The 26,447-nt window shown below is 42.3% G+C and overlaps 2 protein-coding genes across 2 annotated transcripts; both read left to right on the top strand.

Moving 5' to 3' along the window:
- The first annotated feature begins 849 nt into the window (after positions 1–849).
- ARPC3 (actin related protein 2/3 complex subunit 3) lies at positions 850–11,478 on the top strand. Its single transcript, XM_024196175.1, has 7 exons — positions 850–944; positions 2,742–2,841; positions 4,969–5,045; positions 5,350–5,418; positions 7,683–7,809; positions 9,894–9,988; positions 11,208–11,478. Exons 1-7 carry the CDS (start codon positions 939–941, stop codon positions 11,268–11,270), a joined length of 537 nt encoding a protein of 178 aa, XP_024051943.1. The 5' UTR covers positions 850–938; the 3' UTR covers positions 11,271–11,478.
- Positions 11,479–14,817: 3,339 nt separating this feature from the next.
- On the top strand, positions 14,818–24,548 carry ANAPC7 (anaphase promoting complex subunit 7). Its single transcript, XM_024196176.2, has 11 exons — positions 14,818–15,056; positions 15,990–16,176; positions 16,587–16,706; positions 17,549–17,660; positions 17,933–18,086; positions 19,736–19,878; positions 20,487–20,604; positions 21,019–21,215; positions 21,572–21,796; positions 22,252–22,402; positions 23,958–24,548. Exons 1-11 carry the CDS (start codon positions 14,833–14,835, stop codon positions 24,145–24,147), a joined length of 1,821 nt encoding a protein of 606 aa, XP_024051944.1. The 5' UTR covers positions 14,818–14,832; the 3' UTR covers positions 24,148–24,548.
- Positions 24,549–26,447: the final 1,899 nt, after the last annotated feature.

Raw genomic sequence — 26,447 nt, 5'->3', positions numbered from 1 at the left:
CTCTCATGATTTTAACATGAGTCTCACGATACTTGGTGTTTTTCTTAAAACCCCAGCTCCTGGAGTCAAGTGATTATAAAAATCCCAACTTCCATTTTTTTTAAAGTAAGTTTCTGTTCATCATGATTGTGGAGAAAAGCTGAACCTTCTGAGCTCAAAACCCAGAAGGAAAACAAAAGCACTAAATGTTATTTAAAAAAAAATAATGATTTTGAGTCAATCTCATGATTTTGGGGGGGACTTTTTGTTTCTATGTGCAGCTGATGCAGGACTGGGGCCACAGACCTTGTCTATACTTTGAATTCAGCACTCAGCAGCCAGCAACCAACTTAGCTGCACAGTGCAAACCTTAGTGGAGACAAGGAGAGCTGTGCTTTGCACTGGTAAAACTCCCCCCCCCTTTGAATCTCTCTCTCTACAAAGTTGTGGGCTCAGTTCACACCCAGGCGTGCAGGCCCCTGGCAATAACAAATCCATCTGGAGCGGCGCAAGCAGAGATCAGGGATCTGAAGCCTGTTAATTTCAGTGATGTTACAGCAGGGAAGAATTTGGTCCGTTGCATTTAGAAAGCGAAAATCTTGCCAGAGCCCCTTCCAGGAGCTGAGCCACTGTGAACGCAAGATGATTTTTATAGACTAATTTTGACTTGCCAGGCCAGCCGATGGAAATGTGTGTGTGACAAAATTCTGATGGTGACTCCAGGGCAAACTTGGTCTCAGTTAAAAGCATCTTCTCCTAGCCTCAAAGGCTCAGCTGCAGGTGTCTTCTTAGTGCTCTGACTCCCCCTGCTGGCCAGCTCTTGCCCTCTGCACAATCACTTCCTGCTTGCAGCAGCCTTGGGTGGGACAGGAAGGGCTGGCTCTTTTGCAAGCCCTGCATTGCTGGCGCAAGCAGCTTCCTGCTCTGTCTCCTGTGAAACTGAACTGTCGCCACCAAAAATGCCGGTAAGGGAAAGAGCCGCGTGCGGTTCTACAATGCACCGACTTCTGGTGTTTGCTTGTGTTGCATTCTGCTGCCCTGTGAGAACTGGCAGTGGCTCTGGGTTGCTGCTAACCAGGGAAGGGCAGGAAAGTGCTATGGGGATGCTAGGCCCCGGGGTGATAAATTGGGCCTCTTTACATCTTCTCCCTTCACAATCTGCAGCCCAGCAGTGGGGTTTAAAGGAATCGGGTAGGTTATTAAATGTAACAACATATCTGGGTTTCTTTCCCTGTTTAGAAATAGGAAGAAGCTGAGTGAAACTGTAGCTGCTGCTGTGGGAAGTGTCACTTCTACTGAAAAAAAGGGGAACTTCCTTTTATGGCAATAGTCAGCAACAGTGAAAACCCCACAGCACTAATAATGGTCCATGTCTCCTGCAAAGGATTTTGCTTCATATAGGCTTGTGGATGCCAAATCACTTGGCTGTGATTTTACACCAGGGGTCGGCAGCTTTTCAGCAGTGGTGTGCCAAGTCTTCATGTATTCACTCTGATTTAAGGTTTCGCGTGCGAGTCATACATTTTAACGTTTTTAGAAGGTCTCTTTCTATGAGTCTATAATATATAACTAAACTATTGTTGTATGTAAAGTAAATAAGGTTTTTTAAATGTTTAAGAAGCTTAATTTAAATTAAAATTAAAATGCAGAGGTCCCCCCGACCGGTAGCCAGGACCCGGGAAGTGTGAGTGCCACTGAAAATCAGCTTGCGTGCTGCCTTTGGCCCGCGTACCATAGGTTGCCTACCCCTGTTTTACAATTAGATTGGGTGGGCAGACCTTTGTTGATTTAAGTGGGGCTCTGTGCAGATGAAGGGGTCTTCTGTGCTCAGAGAGCCAGTAGCATGATTGGGGCCTTTACATTGCAACTTCATCCCAGTTTAGCTTGTGTAACTTTCTTTACACAGCGTTCCTAAGGCTGAAAGGCACTGTTGTCCTGCATCGCTTAGCTTCATACTGAAATACAGTAGAAATATATGATGATTGCCCTCACTCAAGCCCCCCCCCCCCAGTCCACTACAAAACCTAGGGACCAGGTGAGCCTTTCCAGTCACTAAAACTCTTTGAAAAATTAAGAATATTTCCTTGTTTGATAAGCTAGGGGAATTATAGGTGAAAATTATTTTTATATTAAAATATTTAAAAAAAACACAACAAAGAAACAAAACAAAAAAAAACCCCACCAACACTGGGGCTTTAGAGTATCTTAAACATGTATTCTAAGTGCATGTATATTTTGGAATAACCCTCCTTTATACAACATTGGCTCGTATTGCAATTGTCAAGAAAAAGCTTACGCACCAAAGTAGAATATGACTCTTAAGGTGCGTGCACTGACATTTTTTTTGGGAAGTGTCCACTGTTAAAGCTTCACTGGGAGTGGAAATGGAGAAGGATATGAGCATTTTTACCACCAAGTCTTCGAGACCTGCTCTGAGTTAGTCAACATGGTGATGAAACACACCCACGGACCTGGTCTACATTATAGCATTCACCATTATTGTCACTGGTGAGACTATGCCTATGGCAGTTCCATGGTAGGAGTTTTTTCCCACAGAATGTTACTTAGGCCTAATTAGCTAGGTGAGAAAATAGCAATGGACTTACACAAGGTATGGTTGCTGGATCATTATTAACTGGATAAACTGTGCATCCATCGTTTGGAGGAGATGTGTGGGAAGTTTGTGTAACGTTATTCTTTCAGGGGAGAAAAATGCTTGTTTTCTTTTTATCGCTTACAATCAGCCTTCCTCTTTGTTACAGGCTTATCACTCCACTTTAATGGACTCTGATACCAAGTTAATTGGGAACATGGCTTTGTTACCCATTAGAAGTCAATTCAAAGGACCAGCTCCAAGGGAAAGTAGGTTCCCAACACTCTTTAAAAGCATTATTTCCATATTTGCGTTTGTTTGTTTATTTATTTATTTTGCAGTCCATTCAAAGCCCATCTTAAATGCTGCACTAGGCATCTCTTTGATGGATGTTTCACATCGGTGATCTGGAGATGGTTAGAGAACTGTTGTATAAACATTATATAACTGAGGCTTTTGAATCGTTTTTGTGTGTCCAGTTCTCAGAGTGAGGAAGGGACAGATTAGAAACGGGGGTACTTCCTGGTGATGGAGGAAAATGGCTCTCAGGTGGCTGTTGATGCTGTTGCATTGGGGTTTGCTTTTTCCTTGTGCTGTGCCATTTATCTGAGACATTTACCCTTCCCCATCCAAGCCCCTGAGTGAAAAGGAATCCTTTGATCTAATTTTTATGATGTGTCCCTCTCAATTGCTGTTTAAAACACCGTTAAGCTGATTCCAAACTCTACTCAATACTGTCTTGTGAAATTCTCCCCTTTCTGTAACTCTTGTACAAAATTATTTGTAGCTTTATTGCTTCTGAATTGTGTTTTTTTTTGTTTGTTTGTTTGTTTTCCTTTTCCTTTTCCTTTTCTTGTTTTCCCCTCCTTTGGCCTCTGGGAGTTGCTTTATTCAGCTCCAAAGAAGAATGATTCTGTCTCTGGCCCTTGCTTCTGTTAGGCATTTTATCATCTTGGGTCTTCATATGTCACTTACACTCAAAGACAGCAGTCCTGTAATTGTATCCACATGCATGCATGTGGAGCTCCATTGATTTTAATTGGCCTCCCAATAGGTGCAAAGGTCTGCCTGCACAGACCCAATGGTGGGATTGGGGTCTTCAGGGGCCATATTTTCATATGCATTTACACAGCGTCTAGTGGAATGGAGCCTTATTACAGTAGTGTCTAGGGACCAGTCAAGATCAGAGTACCATAGTACTAGACACAAATACCGAATCCACAGTCCCAAGAGCTTGCAGTCTAAACAGACAGGACAGATGAAGGGCAGGGGAAAGGGGTGTAACACATAAGCAGAGTGAACAGTGTGATGTGATCAAACATTTGCCCTGATCTTGACTGGGGCTTCCGGGTGCGCTACCATAATAAATAATAATGTGGTATCTTCCTGGTGTATCTTCAATGGTGAACACATTTGATTTGTTTTCTCTTTAATGCCTTCAGAGTGCATAAGCTTATAAGCACTAAGGAGACCCTGTTGTAGTTTTAAATACATTCCGTAATTCTCTTGGTTTTGGTGTTTAATTAAGCCTAAATTCACTATTTTCAGGCTAGTTCCTGCTGCATCATGCAGCTATCAAGATTCAGAACTGTGGGTTGTGGGTTTCAGTAGGTTTTTAAATGGTGGTGGGGCATTACCTAGAGCCTGTTATAATCATTGGATACTGCTTCAATATTTTCCCTCCTGTGAAGTCTTTCACAATGTCTCATGTCCACGTTGCAGCATTACAACATTTGAATTTGAAATGGGAAAACATCTTGATTCAGATGATTCTACAGCTCTGTTAAGGAAACCCAGAGCCTGCTGAATATAATGTTATGAGATCATTTGCTCTGTAAATTTTTAAAGAGGAAAGTGACTTTTTTTTTTTAATTTTCTGTTGTATTTCAGAGGAGTTTATTTTTCCAGAACTGGTCTCAAAGGGCATTTTAATGACAACAGACCCCTCATTATTTCCCACTAATGACGGGAGACCTATTGAGAATTACTGGATTATTGCCCATAATGGAGTGAGCAATTAGGATTTTAAAAATATCAAAGCTGCTTGATCGTAAAATTTATTTTGACAAGTGTATACCTTGAATTCATTGATACTTCATCTTACAGTAAGTGTCCTGTAGTACATGCTGCTGTGTGCAAGTAATGAGGCCATGGTCATATGGGATATTACCACAGCACTTACTTTCCTATTAAATCTTCGCTGGGAAGTGGCAAGAAACCACTGCGGCTTTGTTTTTTGTAAGAATGATTGTTTTTGCAAATGAGTGAAATGAAAGATAGTGGTATTATTTGCTGTAGGTCTCAGCAAATATTGCTCATCTGTTTCCATCTTTAATGGCGAGTGATATTATCTTTAAGTGCTGTCTAATTTTCCCGTTTCCTACCTTTCTTGCTAGCAAAGGACACAGATATTATAGATGAAGCCATCTACTACTTCAAAGCAAATGTCTTCTTCAAGAATTATGAAATTAAGGTAAGAAATGATGATTTAAGATATGAAAACCCGGTGCACAGAATAGTTATTGGAGTGTGGTACCCTGTTGAAATGTTAGAAGTACTTCACTGCAATAAGCTTAAAGTTTCTGAGAAGTTGTATATTTTGTATGTAGTATATATAATGCAGGAAACCGTTTTTTTCTAGTTAAAACGATTTTTAAGTAAGTTGTCTCCTGTGCTGTCAATGCGTCTCTTTTATGAGAGGCCATAGGCTGAACATGTGATTGTTTTTTATAGCTGCTGACAAATGGCTGTGGCTTCTGCTTCCTTTTATTTTGCAGAATGAGGCTGACAGAACCTTGATCTACATAACTCTCTACATTTCCGAATGCTTAAAAAAGCTGCAAAAGGTAATAAAACGGAGTTGAATTTAAGCTGAAGGAAGAAAATACAATAAATGGCAACAAAAATGTGCCAGTTCTGCTGATTTGCCAAGGCAGTGGGGAAACCCAGATAGGCAAAAATACTGTTGTTTAGAACATAATGCTTCAAAGCACTGTACAACATGGGCCCTCACACTCTATTTTTGATGCGGGTAAGTTTTTACCTCTCTGTAAAAAGGGGTAAGTGATGTGCCCAAGGCCATAGTGAGTGAGTGAGTGGCAGGAATTCCTGACACCCAGTGCTGTGCTCCTCTTATTGTTCCCTGGCTCTCCGTCTCCCAGTAATGTTGATAATTCTTGGGTCTGTAATATTCTCACATGGACAGTATGTTTAGAGCAGGTCCTGCCAGCACTGCCAAGGTTTTATCTCCTGTCAGCATTTCCATTGTAAACCTTTATTTATTTATTTATTTTTTTAATTATTTCCTCGCCCCCTTTTTCCGGGGAGGGTTGTAGCCAGGATGAAAGGCAGCATGAAGTACTGTATAATCTTCATCTTTCTAGCCTCTCTGCTTCTTGCCTCTTTCTGTCCCTCCCCACCTATCCAAATATCACTGTTAGTCATCAGCCTCTACCAGCTTTTCCATCATCTGCTCCCCACCCACTCCTCAAATCTGAAAGTACCCAATTCAAGTTCACCGTAATCTTTCCCTTCCCAAAATCTCTCGGCTCTTTAACTTTCTCTTCCTACTGCGTGTCCCATTTGGCCTTTGATTATATCTGTGCACAATACCATTGAAGCTGGTGGGGGTTGTGCATTCATGTCTGAAGAATTTGGCCACTTTATTACATTTTAAGGCTTGTCTATGCACAAAAGTTGTACTGTTTTAACTATACCACTACAACTAAAGGGGTTCAAACCCCCAAGTGTGGACCCAGGTATACTGGTATAAAGGTGCTTACTCCAGTATAGCTGGTCCTGTACAGGAAGGGAAATAAGCTATATGCTATAAGGCACCTTTATCCCAATATAACTCTGTCCACACTAGGGGTTTACTCCTGAGGGCATTCTTAAAAATTCTGCACACAATATTTTAACATTTTGCAAAAGTTTATTTGTCAAATAAATGTGGAGGCTCCAGCATGGCATTGGGGAGCACAGGCCACTGGCTGCACAGAAGTGGGAGATCTCTCTGCAGCTCCCCCAGCCCCGGGACATGGCTCAGTAGTGAGGCTGCACCCAACTCTGACACAGCGCTAGGACCGAGCCTGCCCCCAAAACACCCCAGGGCCCTGCCCCTTCATGCCAGGTGCACCAGGTGTGGGCAGGCTGGCTCATCCCAGCAGGATCCAAGTGTGGAGGGACCTAGTGTGGGGGCATTCATGTGTGGGTTGAGAGGGTTCTGTGTGGGGCAGTCTGGGTGCAGGAGGTGATCAGGATGCATAGGGGCTTGTTGGAAAGATTCTGGGTGCAACAGTAATGGGACTCTGCAGGGGGGTCCAGGTGAAGGTGGTTGGGGCTCAGTGGGGCAGGGTGTATGGGGGATAGAACTCGGCAGGGGGGTCCGGGTGAATGGGGTTCAGTGGGGGGGTCCAGATGTTGGGGGAGTGGGGCTCAGTGGGGTGGGGATCCAGGTGCAGCTGGTTGGGGCTCGGTGGAGTGGGGATCTGGGTGCGGATGGCTCGTCGGGGTGGTCCAGGGGGAGTGGGGTTTGGCAAGGTGGGGTGGGTTTCTGGGTGTCTGAGGCTCAGCAGGAGGGTCTGGGTATGAGGGGGGTCTGGATGCACGGGGGTTGGGCAGATGGGGAAGCAGCTCCCCGTACAGTGATCCCACCCCCTGTAGCTGAGGAGCGATGGGTGGGGCGTTTGCAGAGCTTCCTGCAGCCTGGGGAGAAATCTGGGGGTGGGTCTGACCCCGGTCCTGGATGCCATGCAGGGGAAGAGGAAGTCCTGTCCTCCCCAGCCCAGTCGGGACTAGCAGCTGTGCTTGGCACAGGGTAGTGCCACAGAATTCCCCCAGGAGTAGGGGTTGTACAGGTATTAGACCAACCATCAATCCCAACTGCCAGAGCCACAGATATTCCAGAAAGCCTCTTATGTAGAAGCAAGTGTACAGGGGCTCTGTACTCTATAAAGACCTTTCTCATTTAATTAGATAGATACATAAGGACTCTTCAGTACTTTCTCCTCAGGGAAGCCCTGATATGTATCAATATAACATTTCAACTGCACCAGCTTGTGTGTGTTTTGTTTTTGTTTTGTGAATGATCTCTCTTGTTTGGTTCTTCCAGTGCAATTCGAAAGGCCAAGGAGAGAAGGAAATGTACACGTTAGGAATCACTAACTTCCCAATCCCCGGAGAGCCTGGCTTTCCACTCAATGCCCTCTATGCCAAACCTGGCAACAAACAGGAGGATGGTAAGAATAAAAGTAGCCATGTGTCGCTTAAAGCCATGCTTTGGCCTGCAGTTCACAGCCTGCATTAATTCTGTGGCTAAAGCCAGAAAAATGACTATGTAAAACAGCACCTTCTTAATTGATGGTTCTGCCTCCTGTGTGTACTTGGATTCAAATCTGCTGACTTTAGGAACAAAAATAGGCTGTGCTTATTTTTCACTTCTACTAGCCCTGTAGAGCCAACAGAGCTAAGAGGGAGGGAGCTGGACCCTCTTCTAGCTCTGTCAACTGAATAGCTAGCTTAGTTCCATTTATAGGGCCAAATTCTGCTCTTATGCTTGTATGCAATGTTGTTGTAGCCATGTTGGTCCTAGGATATTAGAGCAACAAGATAGGTGTGGTAATATCTTTTAGTGAGAGAGACAAGCTTTCAAACTTGGAGAGCTCTTCTTCAGGTCTGGGTAATCTTGGAAGCTTGTCTCTCTCACCAACAGAAGTTGGTCCAATAAAAGATATTACTTCACCCACCTTGTCACTCTTATGCTTGGGCAATCCCACAGAAGACCATAGACATGCAGAGGTGTAATTGCAGGCTGGACATAACCTGTAAAAACTTTACTGCTAATGCATGAACCAAAAAGATCCCTGGTTGAGTTACTTTTTTCACTTGTAAATTGAGCAAATTTACTCTTGCAGTCACTGAGTGACTATAAATATGGAAATCCACAATGCTCCTTTCTATGCATTTTGATTCTAACACAGCTAAGCAAAGCAGAAGAGCAATAATTGGTAGCGTTCAGATTATAGCTAAGGAAACACTTACAGAGATCTCATACCTGACCTTCAATTAAAATTGTAATGGAACAACAGAAAAGCAAGTGCAATAATACTATTGTGTTGACTTTTGAAGACAGATGTTTTCCTAGAATACCGATATGAGTTCCGGCTGCCACTGAGCCTTGTAGATCCCTAAACTCAGCACCTAAGGCTACGTCTGCTCTATCAACTTACGACCGTATAACTATGTTGCTCAGGGGTGTGAAAAATCCACACCCCTGAGCAACAGTTATATATAGACCTAACCCCAAGTGTAGAAAGCGCTATGTTCACCACCTCCCATCAACATAGCTACTACCTCCTACGCAGTCGGGAGAAGCTCTTCCGTCGGTGTAGTAGCATCTTCACTGAAGCGGTACAGCTGTGCCACTGCAGTGTTTTAAGTTTAGACCTGCCCTAGGTGTTTTTTTTTTCTTTTTCTCCAGCCATACGCACTACTGCCTCATGATAGGCATCCGGATGCCACAGCCCCAGAGCGATTCACCAACTGGGAAAGATAGGCGTTTGGCTGCCTGTGTCTGATATGGGGGTCCCATCTGGTAGGCAGCCTGTGAGCACCACTACCGGATCAGGCCCCCCACGCGAGTTCACACAAAATAGCTGAGGTTGGGGGAAGAGAAGGAAGACCTCCCTTATAACCTTTGGCCTAGTGGATAGGGTACTCACCCAGGATGTGGTTGAAGTCTCTCCTCTTTCTGAGGAGAGAAGGAATTTGAACACCTTTCAGATGAGCGTTCTAACCACTAGGCTAAAAGTTATAGGGGAAATTTCTGCTGCCCGCCTGGTTGTCTTGTTTTGGGTACTCCATGCAGCGTAGGTGACCAAGTGCCTATCTTCCGCTAGTTTGTGGATCGCTAGCAGACCTAGGTACTACCCTGCATCCCAGACGTAGGCACCTGAGAGAGAGGCAGGGTTTAGCACACACCTTTCAGGTTGGTATCTTCAATTGGCTAGCTTAGATGGCTCCCTGCCTAGCATGGTGGCTGTTGTGGATCACATTTGTTAAGACTCCTTTCTCTGACCATTCATTGTATAGGAGCCTCGGCGCCTAATGCAGGCTTTTTGGATTGCAGTGTTGTTCCTGTGGTTTTCTAGGCACCTGAAAGTTAGGCATCGCAGCGCTCAGTGTTGCAACACCTAAGTACCCTTGTGGATCCCACCCTAAGTGATTTGCCTAAGGTCACACAGTGAGGCAGTTGGCTGGATAGAATCTGACCTGGTTCTAACCCTGTGTATTTCAATCTGTATTGGTATATGCTCTGTTTTAGAGGTGATGAGGGCCTACTTGCAACAGCTGAGACAAGAAACAGGTCTTAGGCTTTGTGAAAAGGTGTTCGATCCCCAAAGTGACAAGCCTAGCAAGGTAAGATGCCGTTCTGAATGACTGGGTGGTTATTTATCCCAATTACAGGCTGTCTTTCTTTTATGACTGGTGGACGCTTGAGGCACGCTCCTTCTTCAAAATGTTAACTCCAGAAATAATGTAAAAAATCATGTCAAACTTGGCTTGGGTTGCTATTTAAAAGGTGTGTCAGGTGTAGACCAAGGAGTTGAAAGGATAGTTATGGAATGCTTGTCTGTGGCAGGGAATGCAGTAGAGCAACAAGGGGGAAAAAGAAAAAACAGCAGGGAGAGATGGGGGAGAACCTGTCAAGCAAGAATCCTGAGACTTAAGGGGCTAGTGGAATAGTCAAAAGCAATTAAGACAAACATTTGTAATGTGATATGGCAGCAAATGCCAATTTAGGCTGCACAGGTAGAGGCATCCTGTTAAAGAGCAGGGCTGTAACACTTGTTGGTCCAATCTGTGAAGTGGTGAGCACCTCCTGGGAGCTGAGAACCCTCAATTCCTTGCATTGAATTCAGCAGGCATTCAGGATACTCAGCATCATTCAAGTTGGGTCTGATGTGATCACTCCTATGTGGGAAAGCCCTTCGCTACAGATATGAGTAGCAAAAATAGCTAATTGATCCATCAGTTCCTGACTGGCTAGTCAGACATTTGCACATAAGCAAGAGTAACTTTACAATTATCAAGCCAATTTATTTTTCAGAATTATTGCCTACAAGTCACTGAGGACTCAGCCACATGCCATATCCACAGTCTTGACTTCATCTGCTTTTGAGTCAAGTGCAAGAGAATACATTTTTAAAGTAAATCTTGTGTGGGGTTTTTTTTTTATGTTCACTTAATTCAGAAGTGACTGAAATGACTTCTTAAATTTTTTGTAAAAAAAGTTGGACTGAGATTAAGAATGAGACTCTTAATCTGCTTTTTTTTATAAGCAATGGAAAGTAAAGGCTTAGATCGAAATGATCACCTCAGCCTTAACTATGAGTCTGGTACTGCAACCCTATACTACCATGTGTTGACTTAATCCACACTTTGGGTCTAATCCTGCCTTCCTTGCATGCCTAAAACTCCAGTCGAAGCCAGTAGAGAAAATTGGATGTGCAACTAATGCAGGATCAGGTCCATTACATCTGAGTTGGTTTTAAATTCTATTTTGTTTTGCCTCAAACTTCTTACCTGGAAATTGTTACAGTATATCTTCTGATCCCACTGTATTTCTTTCCCTTAGTGGTGGACCTGCTTCGTGAAGAGGCAGTTCATGAATAAGAGTCTGTCAGGACCTGGGCAATGAAGAGGCAATGAGATAGTCACAATGTTAAGCATTTTGCAGCAAGATGTATAAAATATTTTGCCTTTGTTTCATATACATTTTATACCAAGGAAGAATAAGTGCTTATGAGGAAAAGCTGTCAGTCTGCGGGGGAAGATGGAACAGAAAGCCATTTGAGTACTGTACGCAAATTATGTTAAGCTGGTGCTTAATAAAAAATGATTTCTAACATGCTGTTTCAGATCAATGCTGCTTTGTTATTTATTGGTGGGTACGTATAAGATAGGATTTGACTTAAGCCTAAAGAGAGATGTGTAAAGGAGCATCTAACCACTCTGCTGGATAGAGTACTGATATCTATGTCCCTGGACAAAAGGCCACTCATGCTGTATTGTAAAGCACAGTGAATTTTACTCCTGTATCAATAAACTTAGCTTATATTTCAAGTGGTAACTGCTTTATCTCTTATGAATGCAGATAGCTTTAACAAAAATCAACGCTTTATTTGTATTGCAGTAGTGCCTAGAGACCCCAATGGAGACGGGGGCTCCATTATGCTAGGCACTGTACAGACTCATAGTCAGAAATGTTCTCTGGCCTGAAGAGCTTACAATGTAAATAGACGAGACACCTATGGCATAAGAGGGGAAAGAAGCACAGGCAGGTGAAGTGACTTGCCCAAGGTCACGTAGGAAGTCCGTAGTGGAGCAGGAAGTAGAATCCCAGGATAAAATCCTGACTCCAGTGAATGAGGCCAGAATGTCACCCTGCATTTTAGTCCAGTACCTTAGGCACCAGTCCATGCTACCTCTCACTCTAGAATGCCAGCCTTGCATTCAGAAGTCTCTCTTCTTGATTGGAAACAAAATGAAAGATATATGGGACCTGATCCTGAAGTTTTGTTCAGGCTATACTCCTTTGAATGAGATTTTTGCCTCAGTAAAAACTGTAATATGTTGTTAGAATGATTACTGTGTCTATAATGTCACCCTGTGGAACAAGGCGTAATTCTAATATGGACTGCAAGCTGTCACAGTGACTAGAAACTTGCATTACGGTAACTGGAGATATAGGTGTGAAATTCTATTAGATGTAAAAGGGACATTTTACATGGCAGCCACGTGTTGTGTGTCTCTCACTTCCCCTCCCCTCTTCAATATACACATGCCTCTTCCTCCATCTCTGCTGGAATGTCCCACATCAGGCAGGGCTGCAGGAAATCCCCTCCGCCCTCAAAGGATCTAATCTTTGCCACCAGGGTGCTGCTGTGGCAAAAGAATTGCAGGTCTCCAAGCTTAGCATGGGGTATCTAGGTGGTGGGGAGGAGTCGGCTGGCTGACTACAGTTGGTATCCTGCTAGAAAGAACAGGGAGGGGCAGAGAATGGGGGACAGGTTATGGGAGGGTGAAGGGTGAGGGTACAACACAAGGAGCTGAATGGTTGGGGCACGGGCATAGGTTGGAATTCAGAAGGGGACAGGGAGAGCTAATGAGAAACAGGAGCACAGTAGAGGAGTCTGCTTCACAATCTCCTGACACTCCTACCCCCTCAGACCACCCTAGGTTCACTTCAGTCTCCTTGGCTCTCCTCTGCCCTCCCACTGCTTCTGAGGGCTAGAGTGGTGGCGCATAAGTTCCTGGTTTGACTGTGTATGTGTGGAACATGGGGGAGGGAATACAGACTTGTTCACACTAGGTGCAGCGGTTCTCAAACTGCGGGTCAGGACCTCAAAGTGGGTTACAACCCCCTTTTAATGAGGTTGCCAAGGCTGGTGTTGGCCCTGGGCCCCAGGGCTGAAGAACGAGCCCCACCACCAGGGCTAAGTTTACATGCCTTTCCTCCTTCCCCTGCCCCCCTGGGGCAGAAGCCCTTGGGCTTCAGCTTTGCGCCTCCTCCCCCCCCCGGGGTGGCAGGGTCACTCTTCGGTCTCCCCTCCTGGGGTCATGTAATAATTTTTGTTGTCAGAAGTGGGTCATGATGCAGTGAAGTTTGAGAACCGCTGTACTAGTGTGAAATCATGGGTGCAGTCTGGGGGGAGGGGGAGAGCATTGCCCCCCAAACTGCAAGCCTTGGGCAGGCGTGGAAGCTGCCCCTCCATGCATGACCACATTGGCCTGACTGGAGCTGCCCCACCCCCAAATATGTAAGTCAAACTTCGCCTATGTATCAAATGTCAAACCTGAAGCTGTGCAAAGCTTAGCTGCTCTGCCTATAAGGTAGGTCAGGACCAACAATTTAGTTCCAAGGGGAGGAGAAGAGATGTTCTCCTGAATATTTATTTAAAAATAACCAAAAAACAAACAACAAAGTTTTTAAACCTGTAGCTTGAGGAGCAATGCCTTAATAGGGACTCAGGAGCCTCTCAGCATTAATCCTAAATTTCGTCCTGATTGATGAGACTGTTCATCTAAGGATTGCAGGATCAAGCCCACACTGTATAAAGGGAAGAAATACGAAGTCTTGAAAATACTGTTATTTAGAGTATTATGAAAAGCATGCTTCATTTTAAAAGAAATAAACCCTTTATATTTTGTGTAGTACAATCTGAGATGCCTGCACCTAATTTGTTCTCCTACTGAATTATTTTCTTACGTGGTAACATTGAATTTATTTCCCCCATACATTGAGTAAAATTAACATGTTACTTTAACAACTTCTTCATCTCAGATCCAAGTGTGGCATATTAATCCTGCATTCCTTACAGATCCGGCTCATGTCCCCATCGACTTCAGTGGGAGTTGTGGCTACAGAAGGAACATCGTAAGGTTGATAATATTGTAGTGTTTTTCTTTATTAAGAGTACAAAAAGCACGAGAGACCACAGTAATGAACACCTGAGCAAAAGGTGAGAAAAACCAACAAAAATCCGTGAATCAGGACAGGGATAGTAATAAGTATCAGGGGGTAGCCGTGTTAGTCTGTATCTACAAAAACAACAAGGAGTCTGGTGGCACCTTAAAGACTAACAGATTTATTTGGGCATAAGCTTTCGTGGGTAAAAACCTCACTTCTTCGGATGCATCCCACGAAAGCTTATGCCCAAATAAATCTGTTAGTCTTTAAGGTGCCGCCAAACTCCGTGTTGTTTTTTTAGGGATAGTAATAGTATTTCATGACAAATTAAAAGCTGACCCGTGTGTGAACCCTGGCACCATATTCACTGTGATGTTACTTTTTGGTTCATTTGCTACAACACCCCCTGCCTTTCTATAACAACAGCGAGGCCCCTGCCCGGGCCCTGCCCAGGGCACCAGGACATGTTGTACCAGGGCCCAGCTCCGTTCCTTCAAAAGCTGCTGAGCCCGACAGCCACTGCCCACGAACACGTGACTCGGGGCGTCTAGTGCGACACAAGGCCCGGAGGGCAGAGACAGCCGCTGCGCATGCGTAGAGTGTTTCAGCGGCGGGGGCGACCTTTATTGTGCCTGCTAGAAAATGTCATCGCTTTGTAGCCTACCCCTTCAGCGGCAGCGATTTTAATGGTGGAGGAGAGGCGAGGCTGGCACCTGGGCGGATTTCCATGGGGTCCCCACGGAGAGGTTTTTAAACTGAGGCGTGAGTGAGGGCCGCCTAGAGAGGTATTATGGACTCCTGCCTGCGAGGACCCCTAGGTGGCGCCATTTTGGAGTCGCAGCGGGCTGAGGAAGCGCTGTCTCTTCCGACCCCATCCCCGGCCGGCGCCCCTCGTTCCACTCCGGCCTCCAGGATGAGCGTGGTGGAGCATGTGCGGGAGATGGCGGCTGCCGGGCTCCACTCCAATGTGCGGCTCCTCAGCGGGCTCCTGCTCACCATGAGCGGCAACAACCCGTGAGTGCCGCCGGCAGGGGGCTCTGTGGGGGCGGCAAGAGACCGGGGGCTGAGGCAAGGGCGCTCCTGGTGTGGGGGAGGGACGTGGCTATGGTGTGGGGGAGGCTGCGGGGTGATGGGGGAGGGGGCCTACGCGTCCCTTGGTGGGGAATGGGGGTGTGTGTGAAATAAGGAGCTAAGAGCTTCGCGGGGCCCTGCGGGAGCCCCAGTGGGAGAAGGTCCTGCCTGGGGTAACAGATCGGGGCTGCAGTTGCTTGAGGTCTGTACCTGGCTCTGCCAGACACTTGCTGTGGGATCATTAACAGGTCCCAGTTGTCAGTTCCCCTCTGTGTAAAACGGGACGAGCAATATGCCCCCGGATGAGGCACTTTGAGATGTGTGTATGAAAAGCCCTATAACTGCTAAGAGTTTCAGCTTCCCAGGCGGGGCAATCGAGAGACAAGGTGACTTACCCATCACTTTCTGATGGATCATCAGAGGATATGCCACCCACATCATTCTCCTCCTGTTGACAGTGATGATAGTGGACATAGCGTCTTTCAGCACTTAAGCTGCGGTGCATTGTCTGTGTTCAGTGTACTTCATGAACCATGATTGTTACTAACAAAAATTAAAATACAGTCCTAAAACTGAGTTCTTGGCTCTCAAATCTGCCTGTTGCAGAGGATGGTTAACAACAGTTACCACTGTAAGGTCTTAACAGATGATTAACAAATAGAAGGTGTTCTAATTGGGGCAATTGTGTTTAAGATGGAACTTGCTTGTAGTTGGGTTTATTTATTTAAGGGTACAAATATTGCACTCTTAGTTCTTCCAGATTTCAGGCACAGCCAGGGGATTTAATTACTAATACTGAAAAATTAGGATTTAGCAATTTTCCTCCTATTATGTAATCAGTTAGTTTAAGCTGATATCTTTTTTAATTTCTTCTAGTGAGTTATTCTCGCCATCACAAAAGTACCAGCTTCTTGTATATCATGCAGATTCCCTCTTCCATGACAAGGAATATAGGAATGCTGTAAGTAAGTATACAATGGCCTTGCAGCAGAAGAAAGCATTAAGTAAAACTTCAAAAGTAAGACCCTCTACTGGGAATGCTGCAGCCACTCCACAAAGTCAGGTATTTGGAAATAGAGTAACATACTGCATATAACTCTTATTCTTCCTGTAAAATGAAATATTGGTGAATTAAATGTTGTAGCGGTAGACTATAAAATTACCAAAGCAAAGAAGCCTGAATTTTGTGGCTATTTAATTTTGAAAATGTGTCTCACCACTACTTTCTAATGAAAAGCTTAAGTTGGTCTCAAATGTCAGAGAGAATGCTCATTTAATTTGTAGTTTTCATTAGCAAGAGAGAAGATAGTTTGCATTATAAAAGTACAATCTACTGTCATCTTTACATTTTATATCTTGACTTTGTTAATGAAAATACAAGTCTTTCATAAGATTTTAGTAATTTAGACTCTGTTTTATATAGTTAGACAACATTTGAGAGAGATTACATTTTAGTGATCAATTCTGTTTTAGTGTCTGCCATCTGAAATTGAAGTGAAATACAAGATGGCTGAATGTTACACAATGTTGAAGCAAGATAAAGATGCTATTGCTATACTAGATGGAATTCCTTCAAGACAGAGAACCCCCAAGGTAGGTTCTCGAATTGATTTGTGGCAAACAGTAGTTTAGATGTTTTTGGAGTTGTATAGTCATATTTGCTCAAGAATTAAGATGTAGCATATAGAGGTAAAGAGACTAAACCTTGACATTTGTGCTTATAATATTTAAATGAGTTATTTGGAAACAGTGGCTAAACACTTCTAAATTATCTGAGTTTAGTAAGCATATCTTCTTTAAAACCAGGTAGTCTCTATATGGAATTTCTTTGTTTGAAAGAGTTCACCAAACTAATAGGAGCTAAATGTTTTTGGATGTCTTTAACAGGTAATTCCTGTGACAATTACCTGAGTAATTTTATTAATGCTAGTGGGAATTACAAAGTCTTCTCTATGCATGAGGAACAATAGACACCTTGACATGTACTGATAAGCTATTGAGAGCATGTATACTTAACCTATTTAGGATTGAAGTCTCTATTAGCTATGCAAAATTCTACTCTCCGCAGCTGACGCCTCTGAGGTTTTTGGAAGGTAGTAGAAGTAGTTTTTACAATTCTGGGAAAGAGTAATTGCTGCTCTAGACAAAAGTGGTCAGAGCTAAGGCATTTTTACTATGCTAATACTCCCACCAGTGCTACCACCAGAGGTAGTAAAACAATGGACAGTTCTTGAAAACAGTGAAAATACAGTTAATAGGAAATTAAGTGTTGTCACCTTGTTTTGTCACTCTACCAGTGGGAGTCTCTATTCTCTGTCCAGAGTTGGGAAGATGGGGCTATGCTTGATAATGAAAACATGACTTTTTGGTGAGGAACTCTGCTTTTCATAACTCTTGATTGGATTGTTCTCACAATCAGATTTTTTTGATTACAGATTAACATGATGTTGGCAAATTTGTACAAGAAGGCAGGTCAAGAACGCTCATCTGTTACCAGTTACAAAGAAGTGCTGAGACAGTGTCCATTAGCACTCGATGCCATACTAGGTAGAGACTTTTTCCCCACCAAGTATCTAATATTAAAAATTACATCAAGCAACATTATCACTAAAATATGAGATGTGTAAAACATATTCGTAAACTAGCTCATTTGCATGCAGTACAGGCTGCATGCAATCTACAAGTTGTACAGGAGCATTGTAGCTAACTGCCTGTATAAATTCAAAGGCATGGGATTCTCCATCTTTAGACATTTTAACTAATTTGTATGTCAAACTGTTCTGGATACTTGGATTTGACTAGTGTGTTTTTCTGAATAGGTTTGCTGTCACTTTCAGTAAAAGGGGCAGAAGTGGCTTCCATGACGATGAATGTTATTCAAAGCATCCCTAACTTGGACTGGCTTTCAGTGTGGATCAAAGCATATGCATTTGTGCACACTGGAGATAATACTAGAGCAATCAACACCATCTGGTAAGAATCAAGGTGAATTAAATTACTGTTCTTGAGTCACTACTTCACATAGTGTTGTGACAGATTTAAACATGCTGTTTGGCACAGCATGATGCCTATTTTGTACTGTTGAGGACCTTGCAGTTGATCTGTAAACATTGCTTGGATTTTGTCAGATGCTGAACATAATATTAAAGTTTTTTTCCTGATTGGGGAAAAGTCTTGATTTGGAAAACTTTAAAAAAGAAAGCGTAACAATATTTTTAGACTTGCTATCCATTTTTATTGTGATAATGTTAAGGTTCTGACAAACTATAAAAAATCAGGACATTTTTCCTTACTGGTCTTGGATTGTACCTAAGCTTCAGAGCATATAGAGTAAATAATATCTGAGATCTTTGCAAGATCTGGGTATTCTGTGAAGAAAGCTCCAATTAAAGTAAATAGTTCTGCAAAGGCTATACACTCTTTCATGGGGAAGAGAAGGTACCTTGTATCTCCTTAGACCAGAGTGCATAATTTTAAAATACAAAGTTGTTTTAATTTACAGAATTGAAAAGAAGCTTCTTAAATTACCATCTTTTTGTAACTGAAAACACCAGTGCAGCTACTTTTGAAAACTGACCGCTGGAAACTAGTTTAAACTTTTTGTGACTTAACTATACATTTCTAGAACATGAATGGAAACTGAGAACCCCTTAATGATGCTGTGCTGTTGGTGCAATTTCTTTGCTCAGATGCTCTTATAAAAGCTACAAGTTTCAGTCAATGCAGGTAAACCTAACTAGGGCATGAAGTTTAAAAAACCTATTTCCTTTTGGATGTCTATTGCATTGTGCTTTACTTGAAGCTGCGTTTGAAGTCCAGCTGGTGTAGATTCCTAGTGTCTGTCTCCTAAACCAGTGGTTCTCAAACTTTTGTACTGGTGACCCCTTTCACATAGCAAGCCTCTGAGTGCGACACCCCCCCCCTTATAAATTAAAAACCCATTTTTATATATTTAACACCATTATAAATGCTGGAGGCAAAGCGGGCTTTGGGGTGGAGGCTGACAGCTCATGACCCCCCCATGTAATAACCTCACGACCCCCTGAGGGGTCCCGACCCCCAGTTTGAGAACCCCTGTCCTAAACGATCATTGCCTGGGGTTAATGGTGTGAACTGGCTACCTTGTTTGTGGGGGCACCTCAAGTTGCTGGTGATTATCTGTAAAGCCCTGCATGGGTCTAAGACAACAGTATTTGAGACACCCCCATGCCTAGTTTATCATGCCAGGGAAGATTATCTAGGGTGCAGCTATTTATTTCTGGCATCGAACTCTGGGGCTGGCAGCAAGATATCTTCAGTAGAGGGTCCTTGCTTAAGAACTCTCTCTCTCCCAGTTTGGCAGCCTTCAAGGAACAATGTAAGTTGTATGTATGTCATCAAATAGTTTTTTTTTGGACGAGTGTTCAAATGGTGGGTGTGTGGTCACTCAGTAAAGAGTGAGCGTCAGGTAACAATATAGATGATACCAGGTCTTGTGGTAACTGTAGGCCTTTAAATGAATGACACTTAAAATCATAATTTTACAAGTGTATTTGAGAGAATTTACAGGTTCCAAAGAGTTTTAGCATTCAAACAGTACATAACCAGGTGCTAGTTTAAATGGCATTTCTTTTCTCTTAAAGCTCATTAGAAAAAAAGTCTTTACTGAGGGATAATGTGGATCTATTGGGTAGCTTAGCAGACCTGTACTTCCGAGCTGGAGATAATAAAAACTCAATTCTGAAATTTGAGCAGGCACAAATGCTGGATCCTTATCTGATAAAAGGTAAGTAATTGTAAATTCTGAAAGTTGCCCTAGCATGCTAACCCCTTGAATGACACTAGCACAGCAGGTGCATCTAGTTCACATTCCACTAAAGGCTTAGAACAGCTACATAATTATTTATCTGCATAGCAGGTGCATAGTTTCTGTCCATACCCAGAAGCAGTTGGAGGCAGTCATAGCATAAAGTGGGTGTTTCTTACACCTCATTAAAAATTACAGTACTTCAAGAAGTTAGTATAGCTGTACACCAGGCTATCCAAAGAGGAACATAGTACTAACAAATTTAGTTTAAGAAACTTGTGTGTTCTGTTTTTCCTTCTGAATGAACTATGTCTTTGTTGTAAACTGTCTAGAATTCTTCATGCTCTCATTTTATACCTGTTTTTTCTTGATTCCTCCTCCACCTTTAAGGTGAAAGTGCAGAGTCTGGTGCTCAGACTTAGTCCCAAAGCATGTATCCTCGCTACTCCTAGCTCATACAAGTGCTGTGAAATCACTGGCCCTTATGGTCAAGTTCCATTGTGACCTTAAATCTTCATAAAGCTTTTAAGGGTTATAATTAGGAGTTCAGCCATACTACAACTGATCCCAAAGTATTTCATTTTTAGGAATGGACGTATATGGCTACTTATTGGCACGTGACGGTCGACTGGAGGATGTGGAGAACTTGGGCTGCCGTCTTTTCAATATTTCTGATCAGCATGCAGAACCGTGGGTGGTGTCAGGGTAACTTCCATTTACTTTTCACTTCCTCGGATCCACTGGCTCCTTAGCTAACCTGTCTTAGGAGCTTGAATGTGTTTGTGGCAATGTGTTCAGGTTTCATTAGTTTGGAAGCTGTACTTATCCTGTGAGTCTGCTGTTCTACTTAAACATTTAGTTCTTGGTCTAACTTTAAAATATCTTACTAGATACATATTAAATCTTTCAATCCTTTTCTGGCTGTATTTAAACACCTTGGAGTTGGTGGGTCTGTCAGATAACTAATGTTGCTGTAACTAAGTACCTGAATCACCAGTTTTGTTAAAGGCTAATAAGCATCATATTTTGTTAATATCTTTTAAAGTAACTGTGCATGCTATAAATCAGTTGCTTTTCTTTTCAGCTTTCCATGAATGACCATTGCTCTTCTTTTTATAGGTGTCACAGTTTCTACAGTAAGCGATACTCCCGTGCCTTGTATTTAGGAGCCAAAGCTATTCAGCTGAATAGTAATAGTGTTCAAGCTTTGCTGCTGAAAGGGGCTGCTCTTAGAAATATGGGACGAGTACAAGAGGCAATTATACATTTCCGAGAAGCAATACGCCTTGCACCTTGCAGGCTTGACTGTTATGAAGGCAAGTAAAGTCCAATGACTCTTGTATACAATTTTGATAGGGCTCTGGTGTACAATGGTGTCATGGTATAGGAAGAGTATAAATTGCCTCCCAGAGTTCCCTGCAGGTGAAGTAACATTGCTTACTACCTAATAGGTTAATTAGTGATATTGGAAAAACTCACTAAATAGAGCTGGAAATAGGGAGAAGAGGGGGAAATATTAGACATTAAATGCATGCTTGTTAAACAAAAATAGCTGAATTTGATGTACTGAGAAGCATGCTTATTAAACTCTGATACAGTCTCTGTAAACAGATTGTTAGTATGCCAGTGTGTAAATATTAATGCACAGTAACCTCTTCTTTTTGGTCTTCAGGCCTCATTGATTGTTATCTGGCATCCAACAGTATCCGTGAAGCTATGGTTATGGCTAACAATGTGTACAAAACCCTGGGAGCAAATGCACAGACGCTTACTCTGTTAGCAACAGTCTGTCTTGAAGATCCAGTCACACAAGAGAAAGCAAAAACCTTATTAGATAAGGCACTTACACAGAGACCGGATTACATTAAAGCGGTGGTAAAAAAAGCGGAGCTTCTTAGTAAGTTTCTTTTCTTTGAGATGTCTCTTCCTTGTCCAGTTTATTTGAATCATATCTTACATGAAAGTGCGTGTTCCACAAAGTCACTAATCTGAAAAACACTATACAAATGTTACAGCCAAAGACTGATCAGTTCTGTGTAAAAGAAAAATTACAGGATGCCTGCCTTAAGATATGAATTGCTTAGATATTACAGTGATTGGCACTATAGTAATGCTTCAGATGGAAGAAATTATAACTTACTGATTATTTAAGAGAGAATCATGTATGCATTGATTTGATTTAAAATATAACACTTAGAGCAAGAACTGTGTTTTCAGAAGATTTAATTATCACCAACTGCAGATGGTTTTAGGAATAAAGATGAGGATTGTGATAGTGTTTTAGATCATCCACAAAATAACTTGAATATATATCTAAACCATTAATAGAACTGTAGCTCTGCATGTCAACAGGTAGAGAACAGAAATATGAAGATGGAATAGCTTTGTTGAGGAATGCACTGGCCAATCAGAGTGACTGTGTTCTGCATCGAATACTGGGTGACTTTCTTGTAGCAGTCAGTGAATATCAAGAAGCCATGGACCAATACAGTATTGCCCTAAGGTAAAACTTGTAGACCCTTGGGTTTTCTGTATGCTTCTTAGAAACTAAGAATTGCATGACTGCTGTAAGATGGCTTAGTACATCTTCAGTCACTTCTGTGGGGGGCAGGGGGTTTGGTTGGTTGGGTGTTCCCCCAGCGCGCACACACTATCAGTGAATTTGGGATTGTCTACATTTTGAAGTGCTACAGTGGTACAACTGTACTGCTTTAGCTGTACTGTTGTAGCACTTCAGTGTAGACACTACCTATGCTGACGTGAGGGGTTCTTCTGTCAGCCTAGCACTGTCTACACAGGGGGTTAGGTCAGCTTAACTATGCTGCTCAGGGATGTGGATTTTTCACACCCCCTAAGGGATGTAGTTAAGACAGCTTGATTTTTTTCTAGCGTAGACCATGTCTTTGTGTCTTATGTACTGCAATTCCCAATTCAAAGTCTCAAGGACAAACATTTACAATTGTAAACTTGTGTTAATGTTAAGTATCTTACCAGGCAGTCAATTGCTAGACCAATAAGAAGGATTAAGGCATGGATTTGTTTATAATTTCTTAAACTGTTCTATACTCTGTCAAGCACCTTGGGCTCCACCTTTTAGGCTGGAAGGTGCTGTATAAATGTAAGGGTATGTCTACACCCAGCCGCTAGTTCGGCGGCTGGGAATCGAAGTTCTGGGTTCGACTTATCGCGTCTTGTCTGGACGCGATAAGTCGAACCAGGAAGTGATCGCCGTCGACTGCGGTACTCCAGCTATACGAGAGGAGTACTGCGGCGTCGACGGGGGAGCCTGCCTGCCGCGTGTGGACCGAGGTAAGTTCGAACTAAGGTACTTCGAACTTCAGCTACATTATTCACGTAGCTGAAGTTGCGTACCTTAGTTCGAATTGGGGGGTAAGTGTAGACCAAGCCTTAGGGATTAACTAAATTCAAACGGAAAGGTTTTGATGTTCAAGGGAATCAACGTTGCTTCTTACAATAAAACGGGTCCCTCAAACTCAAATAGAAAAGAATTATTTCAAACTTGGGTAACATTTAGCATGTTTCAGAATAAGATGCCATATTTCCTAATAAAAAATCTTACGTTCTCTGCATTATTAAAAGTTAAATACCTATCTTGAATACAACACCTTGTTATACCCACAAACCTTATAAACTGTAAGGTCAGGTAGGTTGGCTATTTTTGCCTGGATGGAGGTGCGGGAACAGTGGTTTTTAGTGCTAGTCACTTAAATTGCATTAATCTATCTTCTGTTGCTTTAGTTAGTATTGCCTAGAAGAATTGTGTAAGCTTCATTGGGAGGTTCATAGTGTTCAGACAAGTGCATTCTCAACGGTTAGGAATTTGTTTATAGATGATGTAATTGGTGTTAATCGTGCTCTTCCATCTTTTGTCAAATGGTTATAACGTCAGTCTGAGGTCAAGCTGCAACATCTTTGAGTTCAAATATCGGTAGCAGTAAACAGGAAGTGGGGGGAAGCAAGATGGAGTTGTTTTGATTAGACATATTTCTAATGTTTACTACTACCTTAAGTTTGAGTAACCCTTTTTTCTCCCCCAGTTTGGATCCCAATGATCAGAAGTCTTTAGAAGGAATGCAGAAAATGGAAAAAGAGGAGAGTCCAACAGATGCAACCCAGGAAGAGGATGTGGATGACATGGAGGGAAGTGGAGAAGAAGGGGATTTGGAGGGCAGTGATAGTGAAGCAGCACAGTGGGCAGATCAAGAACAATGGTTTGGCATGCAGTGAAGATTTTACTTAAACTGATATGGGTTTCAATTCTTGAATGTGCCCTGAGATCCATTGTTCTCTGAAGGAAGAACGTCCCCTGCAATTTTCGTATTAACAAAGTGGACTTTATAAAAACAACCGACTCTGAAACCTTTTAATAATTCTCTGCATCACAGTTCTGCTCATTTTTGTGATGCTTCCTATTTATCAATTACAAGATTGAGCTGAACCATGCTGGAGATTTGTAAGAGTGGCTTAGTCTTTTCTTGCTAAAGCTAGAATCTTGAGTATAAAGCATTTCATACAATATACCTATTGCTAGTGACTAAAATGTCAAAATTGGGTTCAAAACTAAGTAGTCTTGATCCTTAGCTATAGATGTAAATACAAGAGTTTTTTATTCCTTTGTGAAAGGCTTTATTCTTTTGTCTGGGCTCATGCTTGAATTCTTGTGGAAGCTTGTGGGAGTCACTTGTATGTATTTGAAGGGAGCAATTTTTCCTCTCTCTTCAGCCAATTAACCAGTTTGGTGTAAGGCATTGCACTAATTTTGAAGGTGGAATTTGTATCTCCAGCATCCCTGACTTATAGGATGCTTTGTAACTAATCGGTTTTTATGTGCAAAGAATAGTGCAATGTTAGAATTATAGTAATTTCCCCAATCCATACAAAGCCCCATAATCACTTAACCTGTATGTGAACATTTACTTCTAAATAGAGTTCAGTTTTATTTAGGTAAGTTACTAAAAGGCCTACAACAGCAGTGACACAGTGCCACAGACAAGATGTGAAGTGGCTTTATCAGTTAACTTTTTTTTTTTTAAACTTCTCCATTGCATCACTAGTAGAAATTTTAAATTAGAATGGCTGTCTTGGCTTTCTTTATATTTTACACTTAAAATTTAGCTTTACCTATTGAAAATAGAATCTCGTGCTATCACCTACTAAAACGATACTGAATTGTCCATAGTAGAAATTGTCCACAGTGGGCATCTCTTGTTAAAAGTAAATCTTTCACTGAAACCAGAAAACCAAACAAAACTATTTCTGTGGCACTTAGATTTTGCAAGAGAATTACCCTTGTCCTAGTGTTTCACTCTTGGTTTACTTGCTTCTTGCTAAAACATATGTCTTTATTACGCTTTCTGATGGTGCTGTAGTTCACATTGTCTTCAGTCCGTGGTCATGCATAGCTTTGTAATTCTGCCTTTGGCTGCTCACGTCTATTGTACTGCTATGACAGCACTGAACAGCTGAAGCAGAGGTTGACTGGTTTTTGTACTGGAACTTTTTGATACTGTAGAGCAAATACTTGACACACACAAAAGAAAACAACAAGCTTTTCACGAACTATAGTAGCATAGCACATACAAAAATAAAATACATTCCCAAAAGCATACATAAAAATACATATTAAAAGGAGGGGACGCTTAATCCTATAACACATTATAGCCTGTTGGTTTTGGGATGTTTATCATGTGTAAGCATTACAGAGTCTAGATAGCTTCTTCCTGTTCATAGCCAGACAGCTACTGAGAATGGATAGTCTCCTCTTTCCAGTCTTTTAGCTGTGTTTGAGGGTGGGGGAAACCACTAGCTTTTCTCTAGTGTCAATTGAATTGCACTAAAGTAATTGGAAAATAAGCAAGCAGGTAGCCTGCCTTACTGTCCTATTATCGATGGTCTTAATTAAGAAGTCTGTTGGTTTATTATCTCATTTCACTACACAGTGTGCAATCCAAATGGGCTACATTTAAACTAAAATCCTATTTAGGTAGCTGCTCTCTGAAATTGTGATCAGTACCCTTCCTGGCTCTAGTCTACTTCATGAAGATTTCAGCTGTTTGTCATTCAGCAGTGGATGGTGATAGGTTTCAACTCTTTTCGGGTTATTAATTCTTTACAGAAGGAAACTGTAAAAACCCAAACTGTTCCTTTTGCAATCTGCCCATTTCTTCCTTTCTCTGCAATAAACCTCAAAATCTGTGCTGCTTCTGAAGGTTAACCTAGGTAGGCTGATCCAAGTCTCTTAATTGTATGTCAGACCCTAGTTGTGAAAATCATAAGGGAGCATTTAATACTTGTAATCTGAAGTAAAGCAAAAAGGCATTGTGTGTTTAAAAGCTGACAAGAGTGTGTGGGAGGCATATGGTGTATGTTTTAAATTGGCAGCTGCTCAGTTGAGGGTTTTTACTTCAGATGACTCATTCAGATGACCCTAATCAGAGCTGCTCTTATAGGTTCCAGCTGTGTTAGCACCATGCATTGCACCACTTCTTTCTCTCTAAAGCAAGGTTTACGTGGCACAAGAAACCTGA

This window comes from Terrapene carolina, unplaced genomic scaffold (genome assembly GCF_002925995.2).
Source record: "Terrapene carolina triunguis isolate 2854851 unplaced genomic scaffold, T_m_triunguis-2.0 Scaffold234, whole genome shotgun sequence".
Lineage (NCBI taxonomy): Eukaryota > Metazoa > Chordata > Testudines > Emydidae > Terrapene > Terrapene triunguis.
This window is presented reverse-complemented; position numbering and strand designations above follow the sequence as displayed.

What these genes read in the sequence shown, in the direction of transcription:
- ARPC3 (XM_024196175.1), top strand. An exon ending in GCTTAAAAAAGCTGCAAAAG is followed by an intron (nt 5,419 to 7,682) that starts GTAATAAAACGG and finishes TGGTTCTTCCAG; the next exon opens with TGCAATTCGAAAGGCCAAGG. An exon ending in TGGCAACAAACAGGAGGATG is followed by an intron (nt 7,810 to 9,893) that starts GTAAGAATAAAA and finishes GCTCTGTTTTAG; the next exon opens with AGGTGATGAGGGCCTACTTG.
- ANAPC7 (XM_024196176.2), top strand. Translation starts at nt 14,833, where the DNA reads ATGGACTCCTGCCTGCGAGGACCCCTAGGTGGCGCCATTTTGGAGTCG. An exon ending in AGCACTCGATGCCATACTAG is followed by an intron (nt 17,661 to 17,932) that starts GTAGAGACTTTT and finishes TTTTCTGAATAG; the next exon opens with GTTTGCTGTCACTTTCAGTA. An exon ending in CAGGCTTGACTGTTATGAAG is followed by an intron (nt 21,216 to 21,571) that starts GCAAGTAAAGTC and finishes TTTGGTCTTCAG; the next exon opens with GCCTCATTGATTGTTATCTG.